This window comes from Toxorhynchites rutilus, chromosome 3 (genome assembly GCF_029784135.1).
Source record: "Toxorhynchites rutilus septentrionalis strain SRP chromosome 3, ASM2978413v1, whole genome shotgun sequence".
NCBI lineage: Eukaryota > Metazoa > Arthropoda > Insecta > Diptera > Culicidae > Toxorhynchites > Toxorhynchites rutilus.
Genome location: NC_073746.1, coordinates 168742950 through 168768932, shown reverse-complemented (window position 1 = coordinate 168768932; position 25983 = coordinate 168742950). Strand labels below are relative to the sequence as shown.

At 39.9% G+C, this 25983-nt stretch overlaps 1 protein-coding gene across 2 annotated transcripts; it reads left to right on the top strand.

Moving 5' to 3' along the window:
• The first annotated feature begins 228 nt into the window (after positions 1-228).
• Positions 229-25015, top strand: LOC129779328 (uncharacterized). Of its 2 annotated transcripts, none has more exons than XM_055786747.1 (8): positions 229-591; positions 1383-1562; positions 14614-14811; positions 14880-14975; positions 19684-19782; positions 19842-19973; positions 20042-20330; positions 20396-25015. In XM_055786747.1, the coding sequence occupies exons 2-8, from the start codon at positions 1440-1442 to the stop codon at positions 20584-20586; spliced, it is 1128 nt and encodes a 375-aa protein (XP_055642722.1). In that variant the 5' UTR covers positions 229-591; positions 1383-1439; the 3' UTR covers positions 20587-25015. The 2 variants fall into 2 exon arrangements, with proteins under 2 accessions (XP_055642722.1, XP_055642723.1); XM_055786748.1 differs by lacking the exon at positions 229-591 and adding an exon at positions 619-867.
• Positions 25016-25983: the final 968 nt, after the last annotated feature.

Here is a 25983-nt window from a genome sequence, read left to right as displayed (position 1 = left end):
CAAAATATGATTCAGAACGGTACTTCACTGAAAATGCGATTCAACACAGAAATGCAACCCCTCGGCTCTGATATCCTGTTTTATCCAAGCTTTGCGCATAGCGAACGCATATCCATTCATAACATCAGAAGCTTTTCATCGCCTAGTTACATCCTTGAAGGCGGTTTGCTGGGTGGTGGTGTAGCTTTATCTCCCTTCCGCTCATGCTGTCCGTACAGTTTTTTCCGTCACGCTCGGTAGTTGTTTGCTGATGAATACGCGTGAAGCAGCAGCAGTGGTAGTCATCATCGTCAATGTGATAAGCGAACGCGACAGAAGCGAAAGGACATTTCCGACCATGTTCTGCTGAAAAATTTGGTGTGTCGTGCGTGCGTGCGTGTGCTGCAAATTCTTGCAGAAATCAACGGACGGACGGACGGACGCGTATTTCTCATCCGCCTGTGGCGTGTGAATTCTTTGTTGCGTATTTTGTGTGTTTGTTACAAACCAAAAAAAAAAGCTAGTGTTGCACCTAGGAAGTGGAACAGATTCAAAACGGCAGCCCTTTCGATGGAAAATTGATGAAAACTTCAAGTGGTGGAAAAATTATAGGTCACTCACATTATCACGTTTTCTATTCCTTCTCCTCGCTCCTCGCACTTGTCTATTGCAGCTCTCTTTCTTATGCTCCCTGAAGTTCCTGACTGGTTCAAATACAGTGTGTGTAGATATTACACTGGGATTCTAGTGTGTTTCTCTCTTTCGATATCGATTATTTCGCTTGTAATTGTAGCATGTGTTTACTGTTCATTTTTACTCGCTGGCGACATGTGATAAGCAAAAGTTCTCGCCTTTCAATCGGCTGCAGATCTTTCCAATCAAGGATAGGTAAAACTATGATTGATAAGAAAGCTTGAAGGGAAAGTCGCGTTTTCGCAGTGCTACAGACGCATACACATATGCATACATACGCTAGTAGCGCTTATTTGTTATGTAAAACCACCCCTTGGATTGGCATTCCATAACCTCATTTGAACGTGTGCCTCTTTCTAGTGTTTTTCTCTTGACATCCGTTCTCTTTCTTACCCACTCCAAAATATCATTTCAAACTAACACGTTCGAAGTTTCTCATCAAAAGGAGTACATTATTGACATTGGCAGGACAAATGCCATTATTATTGTGGTTTTAAATCTCCCTAATTCGAACCATCAAAATATTTCCCAGCACGATGTATTGACCCACAATCGAACTTCACATACCGTCACATATCCTTTCCCATACTCCCATCACAGAAAGGAAAACAAGTGTGTTACACGCCAGTCAAGTGCTTGTGGCGTTCACGTGTATACTAACTAAGCGTAACGCAGCTCTGCTCTAACGGATTCGTTCTTCTACTAAATAGTTTCGGGAGACGGACCAGTTTCGCATACGGTGATGGGGGTGTACCCCCTGACAGGAAATGCAACCACCCCAACGTTACATACCGTCAGTTTCTGATTTATACGGTACAGACGAAATAGAATTCCTACTGGACGAAATTCGGGATCTCGAACCGGCCTGCTGTCAGCTAGAGGACATTCAAGTACGTATCACCTTGGAACTCGGATGCTAGCAAGGGAAAAGTTTATCTAGGATAATGGTGCATCATAATTGTTCTTCTGAGGTATTATTTATAAGTGCAATCATATGTGTTTGTCACACACGTAATCAATACACGTTATGCATTGTGATTCAATGAGAGCATGTCATCAGAGGTTCGCATGCTCCCCCGGTGTATAGCTTGTAGTGGGAAAATGAAACTGGAAAAACTTCATCCCTTTGATTAAGTGCGGAAATTGGAATATACACACAAAAGAAGATTGAGACCGTTTATTCTGTGATTTTGAGCATGTCGTAAGAAGTAAGTAGGATGCGGAAGCGTATAAGCTTCGGAGAGTTACAAGTTTTAGGATTACAGTTTAAAACTTCCGAGGTATGTACATAAAAGTTTACAATTTTGCATATATGAAATATTGGGGATCTTGACACACTACAAGAAAATACAACGAATCAGTGTGGTGAGCCATCCAGAGAATATGTCATGTAATGTCTCTACGTTTCCATGTTGAGTTGTGTCGTAATCAATGGAGGCATATCCACGCTAATGGATATGATGCCGCAGAATAGAAACTTAATGCTCTGTTTAAATTTAACATCATGTTATCTGTCCGATATGTGTGGCAACCATTCTACAGATGAGATGGGATTGGGAAAGTGAGCCGAAATCGGGTTCCCTAGTAGCCTAGAATCGGGTTGGCTCATGCTGTATCAAGAAGTCATTTCCATTTAATTCGCTACTGACGAATGCACGGATTTATTCGAGTCATCGTGCAGACTATTCTGTTTCTGATGCCAGAAGGGCTATTGAGAAGAAATTTTTCAGCCGGGTTGTCATCCAACATCCTTACTTATCGTAATTCACTGACTTTTTTCAGACGTGCAATGGCGTTATCTTCTTGCGCCTTACCATTTTCCGTCTTTCGCCATAATTCTAAAAAAATCTTTCATAAACTCTAAGTGCACTCAGGTCCTTAACGAGCAGTGTGGTTGCCTTGAGTTCATAGAGGACAGCCGGTGTTTCGTACAACATCCCCTTCGTGCAGCGACGCACTCGATCCGATACCAGCGTCTCCCGAAATAAAAAGTAGACACAATTTCCATATTGAATGAGTCTCTGAATATCTTTGTTGTCGCTAGTTACCATTGAACCCAACTACCATAACCCTAAGACAAGATGAGACAACTGGCTTCTTACTCTTCTTTCTTCGTACAAGAACGAAGCCATGACATAAAGATGCCAGATTTCCAAATATTATTAGGCTGTCAAAAAAGTCCTGCGGTATTTTTTTTTAATTTTCATTCGTTCATAAAATTAGTTACAATCATCTGTTTTAAGTCAAATATGCGCCGTTTTGTTCGATGACTTGTTCCCAATGAGATGCCAACTTCATAATACCCCTGTTATAGAAGCTCGCTTCCTTATTGGCAAAAAACTCGGATAGCCAATTTTCACAGGCCTCTTTTGTGGCTTTTGTGGCTGACTACCTAGCTCGTTCGCCATGGACAAAAACAGGTGGTAGTCACTTGGTGCAAGGTCCGGACTATACGGCTGATGCAAAAGAATCTCCCATCCGAGCTCCCGGAGCTTCTGACGCGTCACCAAAGAAGTGTGTGGCCTGGCGTTGTCCTGATGGAAGACAATGCGGCCTCTGTTTATCAAAGATGGCCTCTTCTTCATGAGTGCTACCTTCGAGCGGTCCAGTTGTTGGCAGTACAGGTCCGAATTGAGCGTTTGGCCATAGGGAAGCAGCTCATAATAGATTATTCCTTGACAATCCCACCAAACACACAGCAGAACCTTCCTGGCCGTTAATGAGGGCTTGGCCACCGTCTGAGCCGCTTCAGCGGGCTTCGACCACGACCGTTTGCGCTTCACGTTGTCGTAAGTGACCCACTTTTCATCGCCAGTCACCATCCGCTTCAGAAACGGGTCGATTTTGTTGCGATTCAGCAGCGATTCACATGCGTCGATACGGTCAAAGATGTTTTTTTGCGTCAACGTGTGTGGCATCCATACATCGAGCTTCTTTGTGAATCCAAGCTTCTTCAAATGGTTAATAACGGTTTGATGACTTATCCCCAGCTCTTGGCCGATGCTACGGCTGCTACTATGCCGGTCTTTCTCGGCTAATTCAGCGATTTTGTCGCAATTTTCGACGACAGGCCTTCCGGAGCGTGGCGCATCTTCGACGAACTCTACACCAGAACGAAAACGTTGAAACCATCGTTGTGCGGTGGAAATGGAAACTGTATCGGGTCCATAAACTGCACAAATTTTATTGGCAGTTTGAGATGCATTTTTGCCTTTGTCATAGTAGTACTGTAAAATATGTCGGATTTTCTCTTTATTTTGCTCCATATTTGCGACACTATAACTCACGAACGACTTAACCAAACAAAACACTGTCAAGGATTATATTACCGCGCAAAAATACCTTTCCAACAAGCTATAGTATGACTCGATACAATGAATACAAATAGAACTACGCGCTTACAACGACACCTCGCGGAAATACCGCAGGACTTTTTTGACAGCCTAATATAAAATTTCGGTTTTTTTTTTAATTTCTGTTTTTATGAATCGTAACATTTGGTTGGTGCGAAGGCAATCTCAAAAAGAATAAAGGATAAAATAAGTCTTTTGAATACCCATATCTATAATATAAAAATGATATCCATAACAACTCGTCCAAGATTGTCTGGAGAATCTTTTCTCGTTGGTTAGTGCAAACACAACGGCGCTCAACTCCTACAATTCAGAAACAACTTAAAAATCGTAACTCTTTCGCAATACATGACCGTAGTACCGAATGCTTCGCATACAGCCGATACACAAGAACATCTTGTTGGATTGATGGACTTGCTATCAAAGCGACGAGAAGAATGTTCAGCCCAGAAATTGATGGACAGTGAAGCAGCATCGACATCATATCATATCGGCTTCATCTAATTTTAGTGATAATGTGGATGACATGAATATTGAATTCGACTATGAGTACACCGTCGATGAAGCGAAAGCTTTCCTCGACAGAACAGAACAAAATTCGTAGCTCTTTACATCATCAAAATAAGTCAGCGGGAAAGAACATGTCAGCAGTGTAACAATTGGTAGTCAGCAAAACACAACCTGGATGGTATCAGCCATCTCTTTTTTCATATTTACGAGCTAGAGTTAACAACTCTGCCATCTGCATAGTGAATGATGAGACTTTCCATTTCTTCTTAGCAATGGAAATTATATTAAGAAATGAGAAATCGCATTAGGGACCTAACGAAGCTAAATTGACAAATGAGTGTTTTGCCGTTCACTTTACTCCATTGTGAAAAAACACATACATAAACTTGCATATAATTCCTTCACATTTCCTTTAAACTAAATATCGTAATATTCATTAAATTCGCAATTTCTAATTTCAATACAAATCCAACGCTATTTATTTTTATTGGCAACACTGAAAAATCGGTTTTGTTTACAAAATTTATCGAAATCAGCCAATCAGAAATCAGAACGACTGACAGAAATTTGGTCCGTGAAATGCGATCAGAATGGATGTTGTATTAGTGATCGGACCACAAGTTTGTCGTGAAAGCGGACTACAATGCTTCGGTCAGGGATGTGGCCAAAAATTTGACTAAATCTTTCGTTCACAGAGCCAAGGACCGGGAGGGACTGCAGACGACAACGTGCAGAAGGCTCTAAATCGTGAAGAACTGCAAAATACGGTGGGAAAGTCATGGGCCCGGAAACTGTACACCCGATGCTGACGAAGCATCATTGTCTCATCATGGATGATGAGACTCACGACAAGACGGACTTTCGACAGCTTCCGGAGCTACTGTTCTTCACCACCCAGCACAAGTTTGATGTTCTGGAGGAAGTGAGGAAGCAGAAATTTTCAAAGTTTGCCAAGAGATACATGATTTGGCAAGCGATCTGTTCATGTGACAAGAGAAGTGCGCCGTTCGTGTCTACAGAAGCGTCTGCTTCCTCTGTTGAAGCAACACAAGGGCCCTACGATCTTCTGACCGGATCTAGCTTCGTTACACTATTCAAAGGATGTCCTGGAGTGTTACGAAACCAACGGGATCACTTCGTACCCAAGGACATGAACCCCCTCAACGCACCGGGACCGGAAGGTCCATCGAAAAATACTGGGTTATTATGAAGCAGGCGCTACGGAAGCACCCCATGGAGGTCAAATCTGCGAAAGACATGAAGAAAAAGTGGATTTCCGTACAGAAGAAGCTGCAGCCAGATGTTGTACAGAATGGAATTGGATTGGAATTGGAATTGAAATTGAATTAAATAAATATGTCAAAAGCTTATTTATGGGTTATATTTATTGTCTGAATGTTAGAAAAGGATCGGTCAACTAGATAATTTTATTTTTCATCCTGAATTGTCGTATAGTGCTCCCGTGGCCGAGTGGTTAGCGTCACACCTAACATGCCGGAGTACGGGTTCGATTCCCGTTCTGATCGGGAGAATTTTTCGTCAAAGAAATTTCCTCGGACTTGCACTGTGGTCACGCGTATTCTTGAGCTTGCCACTCAGAATGCATTCAAGACGTGTTATATAAAAATCTCAACTAAGTACTAATAAAAAATAACGCAAGTAATACTACGTTGAGACGGCGAAGTTCCTCTAGGAACGTTAGTGTCATTTAAGAAGAAGAAGAAAAAGAAGAATGTCGTGAAGTTACGGGCTTTAATATATTAGGCTGCCAAAAAAGTCCTGCGGCATTTTTTTTTAATTTTCATTTGTTCATAAAATTAGTTACAATCATCTGTTTTAAGTCAAATATGCGCCGTTTTGTTCGATTACTTGTTCCCAACGAGATGCCAACTTCATAATACCCCTGTTATAGAAGCTCGCTTCCTTATTGGCAAAAAACTCGGAAAGCCAATTTTCACAGGCCTCTTTTGTGGCTTTTGTGGCTGACTACCTAGCTCGTTCGCCATGGACAAAAACAGGTGGTAGTCACTTGGTGCAAGGTCCGGACTATACGGCGGATGCAAAAGAACCTCCCATCCGAGCTCCCGGAGCTTCAGGCGCGTCACCAAAGAAGTGTGTGGCCTGGCGTTGTCCTGATGGAAGACAATGCGGCCTCTGTTTATCAAAGATGGCCTCTTCTTCATGAGTGCTACCTTCAAGCGGTCCAGTTGTTGGCAGTACAGGTCCGAATTGAGCGTTTGGCCATAGGGAAGCAGCTCATAATAGATTATTCCTTGACAATCTCACCAAACACACAGCAGAACCTTCCTGGCCGTTAATGAGGGCTTGGCCACCGTCTTGTATTTGAATTTCCCATAGATAGCTGTGTTCTACTAGTCAAGTCCTTTCATTTGATACTCATATTGATTGGGTTTTGGAAAAAGTCACAGAAGGGTTGTGTCCGAGACACGACCGCATAATTGACGTAGGATTCCGTTAAGCTATCTCTTGATTCTAGATGAGTTGGAAAAAATACATCGGTAAACTTTTCGATAATGATTTGGTGGCCCTGAAAAGGACCGTTTTGTTTGGTTGTTCGGTATTGTTTGTTCTCTCCACCACTGTTTACCGAGTGATGATGATAGAAGTATGATAAACAGTCTTTGGATGGTGCGTATCAAAAAAAAGTTCCCGAACGAGATATGATGAAAACCGCCCTCTGTGATCCTAGACGAGATGCCTCCTGTGTTATGTATGGATGAAATGAAGAAAAAAACTCACCAATGTAAAATATAATTATTACCAATAATTATCAATTTTTCTCATCAGTAAAAACATGTTACTTCAATATACAAAAAACAAATTTGAAATGGAAAAGGCAATTTTGTTTTTTAATTTTTACTTTCTGAGTGTTTATTCAAACCAATGCGAATTTTAATTGGACTAACAACATCTATACTATACTATATATAGAGCATTTGGGAAATCACTTTTTCTACTATTTCTTCACTTTTCCAATTTTTCTCGCCGTATAAACTTTCCTAGGATGAAAATGAACACAACAAAACAGACAGCTTAAACCGAATGACCCATTCTCGAGCGGGAACACACCTTGGTTTTTATTTATGAAAATTAAAATAAATCGTTTCATATATCAAGTCATTTTTACCACAACTGCTACCATATACAATTTTACACCTAAACTTGTGCTAATTTTTTCACAATACACGATCGTTCATTGGTATACCCCCTTATTCTACGTGGCGAATGACGTGAGATGGCTCAAGTGACTGCATTCCCGTAGGCGAATGGCGTGACTATAGTCCGTCAACAGGTGAGATTTGAAATCGTGTCCTCATTTGTTATCGACTCAAGCGTCAAATAGGAGCTAAAAAGTAAAGTGGCTTCCAGAATTAAGTAGTAAACTTTGCAATCTCACGTCACTCGCCGCGCGGAATAAAGGGGATTAAATTTCACGAAGCAACCAACATTAAAGTTCCAAATTAGGATTTCATTTACTGAATTAATCGTGTCACTCACCTTACTTGCAATATAAAAATGTCGCCGACTTGCATATATTTGCAATGTCGAGTTCATCGGCATCTTGACCAGCATTACGACCATATATAAAAGTCCACGAGATTAAGGTCCAGGGAGCTAGGAGGGCACAAAGTCTTATCGAGAAAATCAGTTAAATTCTTCCAACACCACGCTTGGACGGTATTCGCTATGTGGGCCGGTGCTCCGTCCTGTTGAAAGACTTAATGATCCTTTCCGTTGATTTCCTGAAGTGGTGCCACATACTTCTTCAGAACTTCGGTCTTATAGTACGTTGGGCTTTGATTTTCACGTTTTTGACGTGAGACTACGTCTAACCGGAATATATGGGGGGTAAAATGAAAACATAAACACAGAACATGCAGGAAAAAATGAAAGATTTCGAATGCTTACAACTAGAACATTTCATACTGGATCGGAAAGATGTTTGCATCAATTGGTAGGGAATATTTCTACGCATCTATCGCAATTAATAAAATGTTATTCTTCATTAGATAAACAATTGAATAACTGTAAAATGTTGAGCGTTATCTAAACGCCCTAACTACCTCGTTTTGATTGGCCCGATTTACAGCTTTCCCAACACAGCCATCAAAACCATGCAGCCTTGGGGGAATCAACATTCCAAATACATGAAAGTATGGGGATTTTTGTTCTCACCGAAATGTGTTCCCTAACACAGACTTCAAAACCAAGCAGCGTTGGAGAAATCGGCTTTGCAAACACGTGAAAGTTTAGGGAGCTTCTGATCCCACAGAAATGTGTTCCTTAACAGAGATTTCGAAACTTTGGTGCCTGGAGGAAATCGGCAAAGCAAATTCATGCAAGTCGGGGGTATTTTGGTTTCGACTGAAATGTGTTTCCCTAACACAGACTTCTAATCCATGGAGCGTGGGGAAATTGGCATTGCAAATTGATTCGAATCGGGAGTTTTTTTTTCTTCCGACCGAAATGTGTTTCCCTAACACAGACTTCTAATCCATGGAGCGTGGGGAAATTGGCATTGCAAATACGTGCAAGTCAGGAGCATTTTTGTTCCCACTGAAATGTGTTCAAAAACTTCAAAACCAAGGTGTCTGGGGAAATCGGCTTTGCAAATAAATGGAAACTGCGAGTACTTCTGTACTCTCTTGCCTTTGTGCAGACTAGAAAATGTTTCCCTAACACGGTCTTCTAAACCTGAGAGAATCATGCATACACTAGAGGCGAATGAAATTTCAAGTTTCAAGCAAATTCGCGTTTTGAGCAGTAAGTACACTTGAGAGAACAAACAAACTGCAAACTTCAGGGGGAAATGTTAAATAAAATAATCGTTTGATAATTTTCCCGTTCACATATTTTGTCCTAGGCATCATACCAAACGTAAAAGGACTGTCATTAAATTTACTTGTAACGAAGAGCATAATCTATCACAATGCAATGAATTAACCTTACATGGCATTTGTTCAATCTTTTTACTCACAAAGCAAATACACTCGACAAAAAAATTAGAGGAACAGAATGCGAAGTCGGAAATTTTAAGTGATTTTTGACATGCTGTAGAGGAGCATTTAATCGGAAACCGTACCAGAAGTATAAAATCATACCCGATTCTCAGAATGAACGATTTGTAACTTTCGTCTTTATGAGTTTGTGGGTGAAGAGTGCGTGTATGTGTGGAAATGCGTATGAATATGTGTGAGTATCATCACTCCTTACAATATTTGTACCTACAAATGCATGAAAACGAGAGTTACGAATCGTTCGTTCTGAGAGTCGTGCAGGATTTTGTACTTCTGATACGATTGCGATTAAATGCAACTTTAATTTACTCCAAACTTTGAAAAATCGGCTCGAAAAAACAGCTAAACCTATCAATATGAAACGTTCACAGATGTTGAGAGAATGGACTAGGCTAAAAATTTGCCTGCAAATATTAGAACTTACTGCGATATTTGCAGAACCACAGTGAATTTTGTAAAGCACTATGAAAATCCTGGTTTTGACCCTTTTTTGAAATCGATGCAAAAAAATTAAATAATTTTTTTTCGTCAAAGTAACAAAATATCCTTGTACAGAATTTATTGGAGATTTCAAAACTGCCTTCCAATTTGCGGTACGATGGTTGTTTATCGAATTATTCATCATCATAGACGAAGCGGTAATTTTTCATTCAAATTGAAATATCTCTGTGTGGGAAGGTCCTACAGGAAGGTTCTTGGAACCAAAAAAAATTACGGATGGGTAATGTCGGGGACATAACCGGATATATAATTTAAATATATTGTTTTATTTTCTTCTCCTACGTGAATACCTACCTATCTACCTGAAAAATGGATTAGTTTACTGTTTACTCTTTATGAATATGTTGATGGTTCTGAAAAGAACCTTTGGTGTTGTGTTTTTGTTATCACTCGATATTCCCATCTTGTTCGGTTAAACCTTCCTGTTTAGCTATTGCGTTTGCCACTCGCCACAGCTTTCACAGTCGGAAAATTCCCATCCAGCTTGTGACATGTTGTTCAGTAAATTACATTTAATGCGACGTGCCGGAGAAACACTTTGCCACTCACTGAAACTAATTGTTGCCTTGATGAGCGCCGAACCGAAGCTGCTCTGTTCTTGATGCGGGTTTTCTGATTGTCGTGAGCAGATTTGCAAGCCAACTCGAGCACTCCGACGGCCGAAACTCTATAATCGCTGTTAGGTATACTGGTGCTCCGGCACCAATCCGTTCGGCCTAGTTACCCTTGCGGAGCAATCAGGGAATGCGACCAACAGGGAACTGGAGACCTGCACGGTTCGAGTGAGACTTTGCCTTTCCCTTAACTTGTCCTCCTTTGTTACGTCCACGATGCCGATGCCGTACAACCACACGGATTTGAAAGAAAATAAGATATTTTTTTGGGGTCCGCGTGTTTTATACTCTAGCGGTACACACTCACAGGATAGAGACAAATCGGCAGACTCAGCCAGAGGGGCGAGTCCAACGAGACGAACGAATGAGCGTTAAAAGGGAGCGATGGCAAAAAAATACATTCATTACGATTTGTTCGCTCGTTGGATTCACATGCAGGCTAAAAAGGGTCCTTTTCAGGATCACAAAATTATCTTCAATCTAAAGAGTTTATTGTTTTGTTATCATTCGATATCCCCATCTTGTTCGGCTAAACCTTCCTGTTTAGCGATTTGTTGCCACTCGCCACAGCTTTTTTTTTTTTTTATCTTCGCTTATTTTTCGTCGGCCTATTTCCGCCACTTTAGTGCCAATCACCGACATCAGGGAGGCGACTCCACCTGTTCCTACCTATCAGACTCAACAACTCATGAGCCGGGCCAACTTCTTTTACTTCCGCTCCGAAGGAAGACGTAACCAGAGATTTTTCGCCTCAGAAAATCTCAACGACGCCAGCTGGGATTGAACCCAGGCCGATCGGATTGTGAGGCTGTTACGCTAACCATACAACCACTGGCGCCGTCTCGCCACAGCTTTCACAGTTGGAAAATTTCTTCCCATCCAGCTTTGTGACATGTTGTACAGTAAATTACATTCAATGCGACGTGCCGAAGCGCCACTCAGTGTCGCATTGGAGGCGATTTTAACCTGTAATTGAACATTTGCGATGACAGTGGTACAGTGTCGACTTTCAATGTGGGGTCATAATTTGGATCTCTATGTTTACAAAAATGTCCAACTAAATAAGTCGCATTACATGTCCGTCCAATTAGCTAAATGTCGAACTAATTGTAAATTACTGTACTTTCAATCTGGAAACAATTTAAGAACTGGTGAAAATTGAATAATCAGGAAAGTCCCCAACTATCAATAAGCTCAGAACAACTGCCAAATTCACATACTCATCAGATCCTGGCAAACAAATTATGAAAAAATCAATTTTTTTTTTTATTCAAAATATATATTTTATTAAGGCTCATATGGCGTCAGCCTAACGGGGCCGGGAGTTCAATATTTTGACAATGTTTGCTTAGACTATGTTAGTAATATGTAACCGATTACTCGCGGTTGACTCGAGGTTAGTATTACAAGTGTTCTCATAATTGGTATGTCGCAGTCTTCGATGCTCTGTACGTGTGCCCGACACGGGATACTTCCTATTGGGATGCAGCTGACCATTAATCAGCAACGCCCCCCTAGTCTGTACCCCATATCTAGCGTGGTGCGTCTTTCTCGACTCGAGGAATCCAGGATAGAATGGTCACTAGCCGGCGCAATCATCAGCTCGTGTAGAGTTGTCATGAGCGGTACAACCTTTGGCTCTTGTTGGATGATCAGTGGACTGCACAACCTTTGGTCAATTTGTGTTTTATTATTATTTTGGAAAATGTTTTAGAAAGCTGTATTTCCTAAACTCTTTTTTGGAAGGTTTAATGGCCCTGAAAAGCGCCTTGTTTTATGGAATGGTTCCAATTTAGAAAATTTAGTACTCGTGGTTTTGAAAATAAACCATTTCGAACGCCCTCGATGCCGCCTTTTTCTTCTGCTACCTGATGCCGTTTTGTGATTGCGTTTGCCACTCGCCACTCACTGCAACTGCCTGTTGTCTTGATGTCCACCGAACAGAATGTGTTCTGTTCCGAATGAGGGTTTTCTTATCGTCGCGAGCAGCTTTGCCAGCTAACTCGATCACTTCGGCAGCCGAAACTATATAACGCCGGCTAGGTGGACTGGTGCACTGGTACTAACGCGCTCGGCCTAGCTACCCTTGCGGGGAACTCCAGATCAACACGGTTCGAGCGGGATTTTGCCTTATCCCTCCCCTTTTCCTCCTTTACCATGTCCAGACATGGCTGCTTGGGTTGGTTTGTTGATGTGTTGTGATGCGAACCGATGTGGTGTACGGTTTGAATGAGAATGATCGTTACGGCAGCGGAGCGGGGATTTTTGAGCTGACTGGCTGGCTCGAGAATTACGCATGTGTGAGACTGCGACCAATGTTTCGTTCATTTTTTCTTTTTCCTTTCCAATCGTGCTTCATTCTATTTCGTTGCTGCTCTGGTTGCCCGTTTTGGTCGGTACGATTTGAGGAGCACAAAATGGACCAATCAAAAATGGGCACATAGGGCATTTTAACAATGCTTGATATTTCACAATTATTCAGTTATTTATCCCATGAAAAATGAAATGATATTCGTTATGATAGATGCGTAGATATATTTCCTATCAATTGATGCAAAAACCTTTGCGATCTATTGAGAAATGCTCGAGTTATAAGCGTTCCAAATCTTGCATTTTTTCATACTTGTTCAGTTCAGATTTCCATTTCACCCCCTATATCTTCCGGTTAGACGTAGTCCTACGTCAAAAAAACTGATTGATGAGGTTAATTGGATTTGCTGTTGAGTTGGTTGGCGAAGAATTGTGTTGGTCCAGAATATTCTTGAAAAAAGAAAGAAATATCGATTTTTCTTCCCGATATTGTTGCCCACTACACCTACACACACCAAGATAAAAATATGTACGTAAAATATTCTAATACCTGAAAGTTCTAGCTTCAAACTGCGTGATCTGCGTGCCACGAAAGTATCAGTTTGGCTCTGTCCAGGCTTTTCTTCGTTGTATCCTTCGTTACCTCGTGAACCTTGCGTTTCATGTACGGTTTGTATACCAGGTCCTTCGTCATGATGGTGTAGGCAATCCCAATCGACACATCCAGGTCAGCTGGGGTCTTACGGATCGAGCGGTTCATTTTTCGACGAACCCGCTCCCTCACCACCTTGATGGCTGCTGGCGTCCTCGCCGAACGTGGCCGCTCGGATCTCGCACGATCCTTGCCTGGGCCCATCTCCCAGTACCAACGGATGGTGGTATAGATGAAATTTCGCTTCACCCCGTGGGATTTCAACTGCCGGAATATGTCGCAGGGTCGCTCACCTCTCACAAACAACTTTACTACGACGTCGCGGTACTCTTTCATCATGCGCCGTAAACAAACAAGTGACAACAAGTCGACCCCGTGCGCGTCGGTTAGCCTATATACGAGGCTAAAGCTGACACCAATACCAATACACAGAATGCACATGGTGCGCACCTGCACAGCGATGAACTTATTGAACACCATGTAGAATACATAATCATGCACGTCATTATTTTGGAGCGAGTGAATGAGTTCCGAGTAATATATGAGCGAAGGTTTTCATGATGTTATGCCACACTCATAACGGTGAGATATGCTACCCCATGTGTTCACCGAAGACCTTAATACTGTTTTGCAGGCGTTAATAGATGGAGCGAGAAAAGTCCGAAGAAATCGAAACCTTAAGTTGAACGACAAGAAACACAACAAATGGTGCGTCCAAATCAGCTTTCGAAATGGGCGGTTGGATATCGTGAAATAGTCGCGCGAATATGAGAGAATCGCGAACAACATAACTGTAGAGAAAAGTATTGCCGAGAATATTACTAATAGTCAAAGCTCCATTCAGAAATTCAGAAAACAATTTGAACACCGTATCCTAGGATAAAACGATCAAATCGTCGTATTCTCAACCAAAAAAAAAGAGTGGTAAAAAAGAATAATGATAATATTTTTGTCAACTGCAGGATTTTGAGATAGCTGGCAGCAGAGCTGGTGAGCTTTCAATCTCGCTCGAATCACCGCTGGGGACCTGCACATCCTGGGACTCACATGCACATTATCGTCAAAGGATAGGGAACACACCGCTACCGTGGGGCGTTGCGTTGCACTGCGACGCCTCACATCTGACCACTCCTACAGGCATTGTTAGGATATTGCTGGTGGTAAGTTACGAGATCTTGTGAAACAAAGATGTGGAAAATTAGAATAATCATATATTTTTAAATTTTAGATATCATCAGCAGCCTGTCTCGCTTGTGAATGTTCGGCTGGTACCGTACAAGTGGGATTGTTTCTACTGCCACTCATTGGAAGGTTGAGGTTGATGGTAAGCCTATAAATAATATTTTTTAGATTCGATTAAACTCAGTTAACTCTGGTGAATATCCAAACTCTTAAGTTATCCAAATTGGGGTTAGTACTTCCGAAATATGTGTCGTCGGCCCGAGCCTATAACAAAAAAAACTTGTATATGTAGCAAATCACTCGTTAAATTTTCGGTCTGTCATATACACACAAACAAACAAACAAACAAACAAAGTCAATCAAGTTTGAAAAGTACCCGTTTTTCGTTCAATTTTTGAATATTTCGTCTATGTTTTTATAATCCTTCGACATTTGTGTACAATTTCTGTGGTTTATCAACAAAAACTTTTCCAAGTGATTTTCGACAGCTCAAAAGCTTTTCCAAATGATTCTCGACAGCGGGTTATGCCATGCCTATTTCCTTGCTCCCAACATACCCAACGCACCAACTCATTTGGCTTGAACAAAAGCTTTGAAGTTGTTTGTGGTGGCTCGCTTTGCTTACCCTATGATCTTCTGCGAGAGATATTCCTGTATTTTATCCACTATCTGTGGCTCATGACGATTTGATTCAAAATGGCTCAATTTCGTTGCGTCTTAGAAATGTTAACTTGCGTTTATTTATGTGACTCCCAATCATCCTGTTTCTTTGTGTAGTTGGACTTTAACAGATGATTCCAAACTATCACATGATTGATTCTTATTTCATTAGCAGCCTATTGACAGCTTGCATGCTGGTCTCACTTGACTAATTACAAAATTTTCAAGTTTTACAAATATTGGACAAAGGGAGATAAATCTTTTACATCAAAATTTTCAGAAAAAAGTCTAACAAACCAATCCTACGTTCACTCACAGTATTCGGATAATTTTCACAATTTTTTCGGTATTTTTCGCTGCGTATTTACCTTTTCTGAAGTAAAAAAGCATCACATAGCGTATTTCTTCAGAAATATCACTCATTTTCAAATTAATATAACTTTTGACACGATTCGTGAATCACCAAATTTTGTTTACAAAAAATGTAGGTTACATTGTCATCTTTGAAGAGCACGTTCCTTTTACACAATTGGATTAGTGCTGCTCAATATATGACCATCAACAATACCTAGTGACAAAAAACTGGGGATATTTTTTAAATGACCCAAAATATTAACCACCAGTAATCATAGTCGATATACGATCTTCCATAAAACTTTAAATAAATAGTGGAAAACGCATTCAAAAACATCGAAGACCGAATGTTCAGCAAATAGTGAGTTTTTCACCAAGACTAACGGTAGGGGAACTGTCCGCTATGGAGGTGCGACTCAAAACAGCGTTTGTTGCCCATATCAGGGGCGACACAGGGAGTTGGTGCAGGCCCTGCGAGCCATACGGAGAAATGAACAGCACAGGGAAATTCGTAAAGAAATTCGAGACCAGACTTTCGAACTAGACCCAAGTAAATAATACGGATTGAAGATTAAAACTTAGAACATGGAATTGGAAGTCTTATAACTTTCTTGCAAGTACCCAAATTCTTTCGGAAATATTGAGAGCCCGTAATTGCAACATCCTAAGAGGTCCGGGAAAGCCTATTCAGCATATGTCAGGATCTAGGACACAGAACAGTTACCGGTGGAGTGGAATGAAAAAGTAATATGCCCCATCTAAATAAAGATAACAAGCTGTAAGAACCGTACAATCACTATCCTGAATGGTGTCTATAAAATTCTGTCTCTGATCAGTTTTGGTCTTCTACCGCCAATAATCAGTAAATTTACGGGGAAAAATATCAGGCGGGATTCATGCCGACGATGGACCAAATGTTTGCGTCACTGCGTCAGATGCTTCCAAAGATGTCGCGAATATCAAGTCCCTACGCAACGAATCTTCGTCGACAACAAGGCCGCATATGATACCATCGATCGATTACAGCTATGGTGAATCCTGGACGATTTTGACTTTCCCCGGAAGCTGACAAGACTGATCCATCGAGGAAAAGGAGAAAAAAGCCAAGCAAAGCTCTTCGCGAGCGAGGTGGTTGGACCACTTGAAGCAGGACCTAACAAAAATCAGTTTGGTCCGAAGGTGGAGAACTTTAGCTATGTACCGGGTTTACTGGCGGAACAATGTTGTGAATAAGATACAATCTCTTCATGGGATGTACTACATGGGCTGAAAATACCCGGGATTTTTTAAACAGATAGCGCCACTAAAAATGAACAGGATTTATTTCGAGAGGTTCATCTGTCACTAGCTTATATGTGAAGTTTCATGACATTGCGTTTATTTCTTTACAAATTATAGTCGTTTAAATGTCACTACTTGAGCATTCGTAGAGAAAATGGAAAAAGAGGAATATCGTATTTTAATCAAACATAGTTTTTGATGGGAGAAACTCCTCAACAAGGAGACGAAATGTTATTCCACTTCTGCTCCTTCGAGAACAACAGTTTATCGGTAGTTTAGTGAATTTAAAAGGGGCCGTACAAGCACCGTAGATGCACCTCACTCTGAAAGGTCAAAAGATTCTACGAATCCAGAAATCCTAAAACAAGTGCATAGACTCGTTTTGAACGATCGTAAAGTGTGAAGTTACGCGAGTTAGCTGGACCACAGACATTTCAAAAGAATGAGTGGGATACATTTTGAACATGAAAAACCTATCCGCGCGATGGGTGCCGCGTTTGCTGACCGTCGCGGCGCGTTGATGATTCAACAGCCGGGTTTTTTTTATATCTGTATTATAGTGATTTTCAACTCCTTTAGCTGGTTCGTCACTTTTACTTCCATTTTTGGACGACTGTCGGGAGTGAGAATTGAACTCGTGACCTTTAGCGTGAGAGGCAAGGATGTTACCACTACGCCAGATCGCCTCCACTAACAGCCGGGTTGGGGTCGTTGAAGCGCAATCGAGTGGACTTCTTTCGAAGTTTTGTGACAATGGATGAAACGTGGATTACCACTCTCCTGAGTCCAATAGGCAGTCTGCAGATTGGCACTGAGGCGTAATTCGAAGACTTAGACGTTTCGCACTACAAAAAGGGAATCGAATGTTGGAAACTCGCTATACCAAGTGTATTGCCCTCGAAGGAAACTATGATCAGGAATAAATACAGCTTTGCTCAAAAACGTTTTCATTAAAAATCCCAGAGCTCTTTAGCCCATGTAGTAGCATCCAGAAAGGGCTTCGTGCCACGAGCAGAAATGTGTCGGAATAAGGATGGGAGTATACTGACGAACGAACGTGATTTAACCGAAAGGTGGAGGCAGCACTTCGATGAACTCTTGAATGGCGTACAGGCAGATGACCAAGATGACGATGGAAGCGATTACGTTGGTGCAGTAAATAATGAAGATGTACCACCCGCAACGATAGGTGAAGTTAGGAATGTTAGGAAACAGCTTAACAGCAAATCAACTGGCGAAGATGGCATCGGAGCGGAACTCATCAGGATGGGCCTGGAAAAGTTGGTTAGTTATCTGCATCGGCTGATTGTCAGAATTTGGGAAACAGAACAACTACCGCAGGAGTGGAAAGATGGGGTTATTTGCCCTATCTTCGAGAATGGGGACAAACTGGACTGTGAAAACTTTCGTGCAATCACCGTCCTGAATGCCGCCTACAAAGTGCTTTCCCAACTCATTTTCCGTCGTCTATCGCCACTGACAACCCGATTCGTGGAATGTTATCAGGCCGACTTCATCGATGGTCGGTCTACTACTGACCAAATTTTCACCTTGCGGCAGATCCTCCAGAAATGCCGTGAGTACAGAGTCCTTACGCATCATCTATTCATCGACTTTAAAGCCGCATTCAATAACACGAGAAAAGCTATGGAGAATCATGGACGAAAACGGCTTCCTAGTGAAGCTGGTAAGACTGGTTAAGGCTACGAAGGATGGAATACAGTGCTGTGTGCGAATATCGAGTGGATTATCTGATTCATTCGAGTCCCGCAGAGGGCTAAAGGGTGCTATGAGACGAGCGGCGTTCAACTTGCGTGGTATGATTTTTAATAGATCCAGTCAATTCATCTGCTTCGCTGATGACGTAAACATTGTCGGCAGAACATTTGAGACGGTTGGATCAATTTGTCTACCTTGGCTCAATGGTACCGTCTGACAATGATACCAGCCGCAGGATCCGGAGACGCATTATCAATGGGAGTCGTACCTACTATGGTCTCCACAAATACTTAAAATCAAACAAACATAGCAATCGTGCGTCTTGAATTTCATTTGAATAAGCTTGTCATAAATGCACAACTAAGTTCTCGGTTTCTTTAATGCAATGCAACTTTAATGTGAAAAATGGTTACAAATGAATCATTCATAATAGCGTATCACTAGCGACAACTTTTTCCCAGCTTTCTGGTAGAGCTCGAACATTGTTACGATAAAAGTATTATGTTTTGATGCTATCCATGACATTGACATTGAAGCATATACGCAGGCGGTCGCCAACACAGAAATTACCGTCTTTGAAGGGAACCAATCGAGGCATGTTTTTTTCACTCAAAGCAGCTTTACCGTAAACTTCTTTGAACTCTCGATGCGCTTCAGTTTTCTTCGAACAAAAGAATGAAATCAGAAATTCCCGTTAAGGACAATCATTTGCCACAGACATTTTCACACAAAAAAACTTGCGTACCTGATAGTAATAATAATTTGATATGATATTCTTTACGTGTAAAACATTGATATGATATGCATAATTCATCAATTTTGAAATATCATTTCAGGTATTTTGTGCCCTATTTTCACTGTTAGTAACGTGTTTGATGCTGTTCTTGGATATATCGCATATAGCGTTAATGTTTCCCTTCAACTGGGGAAAGTTGGTAGGATAGTTACAAAATCTAATCGGTTTTGAGATAATATATCCATTTTGTCGTTCCAGAATGCATGGATGTACCTGACAATCGGTTTATTATTTCTTGTTGGTTCATCATTGCTAATCCATATGGTATTCTTTGCTGAGGAATTTATGTGGGTGCCGAAGCACACCAAGGACACATTGTTCATATCAGCGGTAGGAATGGATGTAGGGGAAAGAGTGCTGAAAATGGTTGTGAACTTGTTTTTGGTTTTCATTTGCAGATAATAGGTTATGTTTGCTCCATCGAAGCCGTGATTCTTGCGGCGCTTACGAAATGTCCCTCCCAGTATCGTCACGTGATCGACGACTACAGCGACATGTGCTTGGAGGAGCGCGAACTTAGTCCTATTTGTAGTAACGAGCTAACTAATAACATTAACAACACTTCTACCGATAACAATAACACAAATGCAGCTGCGAACGAATTAACGAATCATCGGAATTACAACAACAAAATCGAAACGGGTGATAGCGTGACACCAATGTGTAATCAGAAACCTTATATACCAGGTATGTGATTGGGTCAAAATATCGTGGGGAGGATTGGTTCTTACTAGACTCATATTTTTTTCTAGTGAAACGTCCCGACCAATCGTATAATCAGCGTCCTACCCTAGGTAATATGCAAAAATCGAATCATCGCAACCGCCAGGGTTATCATTATCAACCAATTGCCTCAACGTCACGGCAAAGTCCCACGTTCGTCCTGGACGACGATGCCATACCGGGACCGTCGAACCGATCACTGGACTATTCCAGTGCGTGATAATAGAGGTACTGTTCTTTTCTACATCTTGTCTTGGTTCTCTTCTATCCAGTGGGAAACGGTCTATAGGAGATGAAATGATGCATCATTTTAGTACCTTGCACACAGCAGTTATCGTTCGGAGTAATGATGTGCGAGAAGTTCACAGAACAAGATAGATTTATTTGATAGGTTATTGTCTTCAACAAATATTTTACCGGTTATTTTTATTGGGAAGATGAGTGCAAAAGAACTTTCTCAAGTATATCCGCTATGAGTAATCAGAAAGAACAGAAACATCAATGCAGTAGAGTAGATCACAACGTAGGATTAAATTAGTTCAAGTTCCATTCCTCTGGTCAGATCCATTGTCCAACTATTTAGAAATATTTACGCGAGTATATAATTCGGAAGAGAGACGCGATCAAATACATGAAGAAAAGGAGCTGATCGAGTATATATATATTATAATTAGACATCAAACAAAATCAAATCCTTTTTGTATATAGAAGAAACCGAAACTCTGAAAACGCATAGAAGTATGCATTCACACCCATTTTGTGGAGTAACTGGTGGTAGTAGCTAGAAGATGCACCGTGCATTGTTACAACAAATGGGAATTCGAAGTTGGTGCGGGAGGATGAAGAAACAATAAGATATAAATTATATTAATTTAGCAATCAGAAGATTTCGTAAAGTAATAAATTGAGCAAGTAAAAGTAATAAAAGTATAACAAGAACGTTTTGGATAACTAGTTATTTAAACTTGAACTGACATATGAGGAAAAAAACATAGAAGTGTATAATTTCATAAATATTTATACTACATAGCAGAGCAAACTAGTCAACAGTTTTTTTTTAATATAACAGAAGATGAGAATTGTAGATATCATTACTAATGCGGACGATTTTTGCTAAAGCCATGCGAAAATACCTAGAGGCTAGAGTTGGGAATAGAAGAAGAAGAAGAAGAAGAAAAACGCAATTTATGAAAGTTAGAAATGTGTGGTAAACATTTTCCCAATACACCTTTGTGATGGAAAACACATATTCGAAGGTGATTATTTGTTATTCAAATTGACATATCTTTAGCTATGTCATCATTTCCACCGCGTAGGAAAATGGCTTAGTCAAATGTTATTGCTATCCATTTTGGTTATTACTGCAATTCTCTCGCACAGTGGGCAAACAAGATGTTGCTTTTTTCAAGGGTAGAAATGTTGGCTTGTTACCACAGATGTGTAGTTAATGCGCCAATGTACTTGTAAAAAAATCTGACTTGAGTTTAGGACCAGAATTCTGCTTAAGGATCGTGAAAACTGCAATGACAATTGAGCAATCTTTATAATAGAGACAGTGTAATGGAAAGTCAATTCGGAAGCGTTTGATGCCAATGAGATGTTTCTATTTACGGTTCATACAGAGTAACGTGTACATTAGTAAGGAAGCTTAGCGCTTGAATACTTCTCCAACTAACATAACCTACACTACATCCGTCCCAGTGAAACTATTTTATAGAACTATTTAGATTCAGTTTGTACTTCCATCTACATTGTAATCTCTCCGTAGAACGAAATTATGGTGCGTAGCTGAGTCAGTTTTTGGAATATTTATCTTATGTGCCGTCCATATTGAGAATATAAAAGAAAATGCGAAAGCGCAACATACAGATTGGATTACGGGGACAGAGAGCGAACGAGTTGATTCGCCCACTTCTTTTCAAAACAAAAGAAAATGTTGAAATTCGTTCGGATGTGACGCATAACGATAGGTTTGACAATAAAGTAGTTTCGTTCCTGCTGTCGCATGTATGATTTTGGTTTGAAATAGTACAATTTTTGATCAGTAACTTTCCTTGATTTCACGTACCGTTCAAAGACAATAAATAGGTAAAACAGATAAAATCCGAAATGTCTCAATGCTTCACTCGCCCACTGTGCTTCTCCTTAACACACACTGAATTCCTAAAAACAAAAACAATGTATCATAAGCTCGCTAGTGTTTTAACAAAAAAAACCAAACGGTATTAAAATGGTCCCAAACTACAGTTTCTACCTAATTAAACGGAGAGTATTACATTTACAGAACTATTGTTTACACAACTCTATCAATTTTTACCATCGTTCATGACAGGTTTTGCAGCAGTGAAGACAAAGTTTACCAATTATCAAAATGGTACTGGAGGTTTCTTTAAGCGCCGAAAGATAACAATCGAACAAATGCCGCGAACGGGCCAACTAATCGAGACGAAATTCCTCAGGAAAATGTGTTCAAATAAAAACAATTAGAAACACTTCCTGTCAAGTGTTGCATAAGTAAAAAAACAAACTCTAGTGACAAATTATACTTAAAAACAAGAAAAAAACGAAACATAACCAATCGAGTCGTATCGTTTAAAAGGGGAAAGTATTAACCATTTTAATTACGCAGCTCCCGCGGTGCGAGAGCTCTTTCCAAACGCACAATGGCATCATTGAGGACCCGCAAATGTTCAAAACTAAGACAACGACGATACTCTTAGCGATAAGAAGCACCGCGATGGCCACCTCAATAGTTGGTAAACTTTGGCAAATAGTTGTAACTTACAAAAAAAAAAAGAAATCTCAATCTCTTGTTTATGCGATTACTTTTCACACAAATTAATGAATAAATGAGTATTACAAACAAACATGTTCAGTCTTTCCCAAACACACACAAACACAGACGTTATCTTTTATTTGCAATTTACTAGCGAAATAGAAAAAAAATGAGCGCTTTAACAAAAGCGTGGTGGAGAATCAGAAACTTAAAATGATACATAGCGCGACACATTCTAGTTTTTTGAATGTTCAGTAAATGAGAAATGGACAGACGCAAATAAAATGGCATGTGAACTCCATTGAACACAGACAAAATCGGTGTAAATATAGATTTTAGATAGTTTTGATGACGGTTGTAGGAAGATTTATAAGAAACCAAAAAAAAAATAAAAGAGTAACATACCAATAGAGAGAACTACTGCCAAAGAATTATCCTGAAACGTTAGTCGTCTTTAGTGATAATATTAAAATTTAAAAGCAACAAACTCGTGAGAAACTTTGTTTGGAAGGAAGACAACCTACTTGATCTATATTTCCCTACGCCAAACGTTAATTTCGGATGGTGCATTCGGTAAAACAACACACGGAAACGTGCGAAACTCAATTAATTCGCAATCCGCTTCTATGCACAAGCACAAAACGAAATAAAAACGTTTCTCTTACCATTTTGTATTACATTCGCGTCGGGAACGAATCGTATAGCAACAAAACAAAACCTAAAGCATTAGTTTCTTTAACCAAAAATATAATCAAAATTAAAACGAAAGCAGAAATTCGATTCAATATACCATGATTTTACAGGGTACATAATTAAAATTCCGTTTCGAGTGTGATTTGGACAACACACATCTTCGTAGAAAGTATAATGAAACAAACGCGCGAAATTGAAACAAAATTATATGAGTGAAGAGAATTTTCAAAAAAACAAAAAAAAACAGGAAATCAATTCAATATTTAAACATAATACGGTTTTGACATAACAAACGATGTAGATAGAATTGTTGAATATGAAATCATGAGATCATCGTAAAAGAAAATAATATTAAGAACCGAACAAAACAGTTTCAAATGTTCACCCAATAAAAAATCGAAAACTGAATTGTGTGAAGAGGAGAATTCCACGTAAGCTTGTGAAAGTAACAGTTTAGTACTGATTTTTGAACTAAAGTAGTGAAAATAGGGCGCAACTGTAAGGACACTGAAACAGTATGTGTTACTTTTTTCCTCCTTTCCATTTTTGTTCATCGTTTCCCCCCTCTATTTAGTGAATCTTTAGGTGTCGCAAGTGAGTGTAATGTTCGAGTTTTCTTAGTTAAATTCGAAACACATTACCAGATGTATGTAATTAGTTTTTGAAGAAGGAGAAAAGTGCCTGAGTTAGGATATATGTTTGTGGACGATATTTGCGGAATTTTTCTCCGGATCAATGAATGATCGACACAATAGTTTCGATAAATTTTCTCACTGTACAAGCACAAGCTTTCTAGGCAAATTTTCTCGTACTAGTAACTAATATAATAGTCATTTTCACTTGTTTTCATTTTCGATTACATATATGAAATGTGTCGTATTGAAATCATTTATTCGATTCATCGATCGGTAACGAATGACACGTCATACCACACAGTTACACATTTTGGCGATATTCGAACCGTTGGAGGCTAGAGAAAAAAGAAAACATTTAACGAAAATTTAAAACAAATCATAAACGTTTTGAGCAGGAAGTATTACTTCGTGGCGAGAAAAAAGATTAATGAAAAAAGAACAACAAAACCAAAAAAAAAGAAAAAGATTATAGCAAAATTATTTTAATTAAAACAAGAAACAAAACGAAACAAGACAAAATCATTGTAAAAATAGATAATTCAACATTCCCAAAATAAATGTTGTTTTCTTTATTAAATAAAATATTCACTTAGCAACATAGGAAGTTGAGAAATAATGCCTCATAGGGGGAAATTATCATGTCTTCAATCATACCAAGTATATAAATATGAAACCGGATTTTTTCCGTTAAAATTTCATTCAAAGTAATGACCATTAGAATCTGCACATTTTCCTCATCTGTCAGACAATTAATGAATGCCTCACCATAAAAATCCATCTGTTATTTTAGCTAAATCAATTATGGAGCCATTTTCGCACATTTTTATAAGATTTGAAGAGCATCCCATCGAGTGCGTATCCCATCGATGAAAAAAAACGAAACTGGAAGGGTCAAAATTTGGTGATTAAGCCGCATGCGTTAGTTGGTTGGTCCCAATTGAACAGCTCAACCATTTCTTTGGCCTGTCTTGCTCGGTGTGATCCGGGTCTTGTCTTGTCATCAAGAAAAATCACTTTGTATTGTTGCTTCTGATGTTCCGGACGATTTTGGAGCAGAACACGATTGATTTCGATTAATTGTTTTCGGTAACGTTTAGCAGTTTCATATGTTTTCAGGGATTTTCTAATACTTTTGATGGCTTCCCACGTTCCTCGTCCCTTAAATTAAAGTTTGCACTTTTAAACTTTTTGAATCATCCATGACGTTGTGCTTATCCGAGCGCAACCGATATTAATCGGTTTCATTGTTGAATAAAACCACTCCTGATAGAATCTGAGGAAAGCCGCCAGAGCAATACTGCATTAAAAAATAGATTAATTTTGGATGACGATGAAAAAAACAAAAGATAGTTCAAAGGAACAACTTTTCTTACATTTATAAGGGCTTTTACGAAAATGATTCGACACTTTGCCGGGCGGCCGTCTTACAACAGCTGGCCGGATCTTTAGGCATGACAGTTGAAAATATGGATGTCTACATGTTCTCCAACTCTTTCGTAGCCTTGACGGTCAA

Bases quoted from the DNA above. Each gene is read 5' to 3' on its own strand.
- LOC129779328 (XM_055786747.1), top strand. From the start codon at position 1,440: ATGCAACCACCCCAACGTTACATACCGTCAGTTTCTGATTTATACGGT. The intron at 14,976-19,683 runs GTAAGCCTATAA...ATATCATTTCAG, and splicing joins TTGGAAGGTTGAGGTTGATG to GTATTTTGTGCCCTATTTTC. The intron at 19,783-19,841 runs GTAGGATAGTTA...TTGTCGTTCCAG, and splicing joins CCTTCAACTGGGGAAAGTTG to AATGCATGGATGTACCTGAC.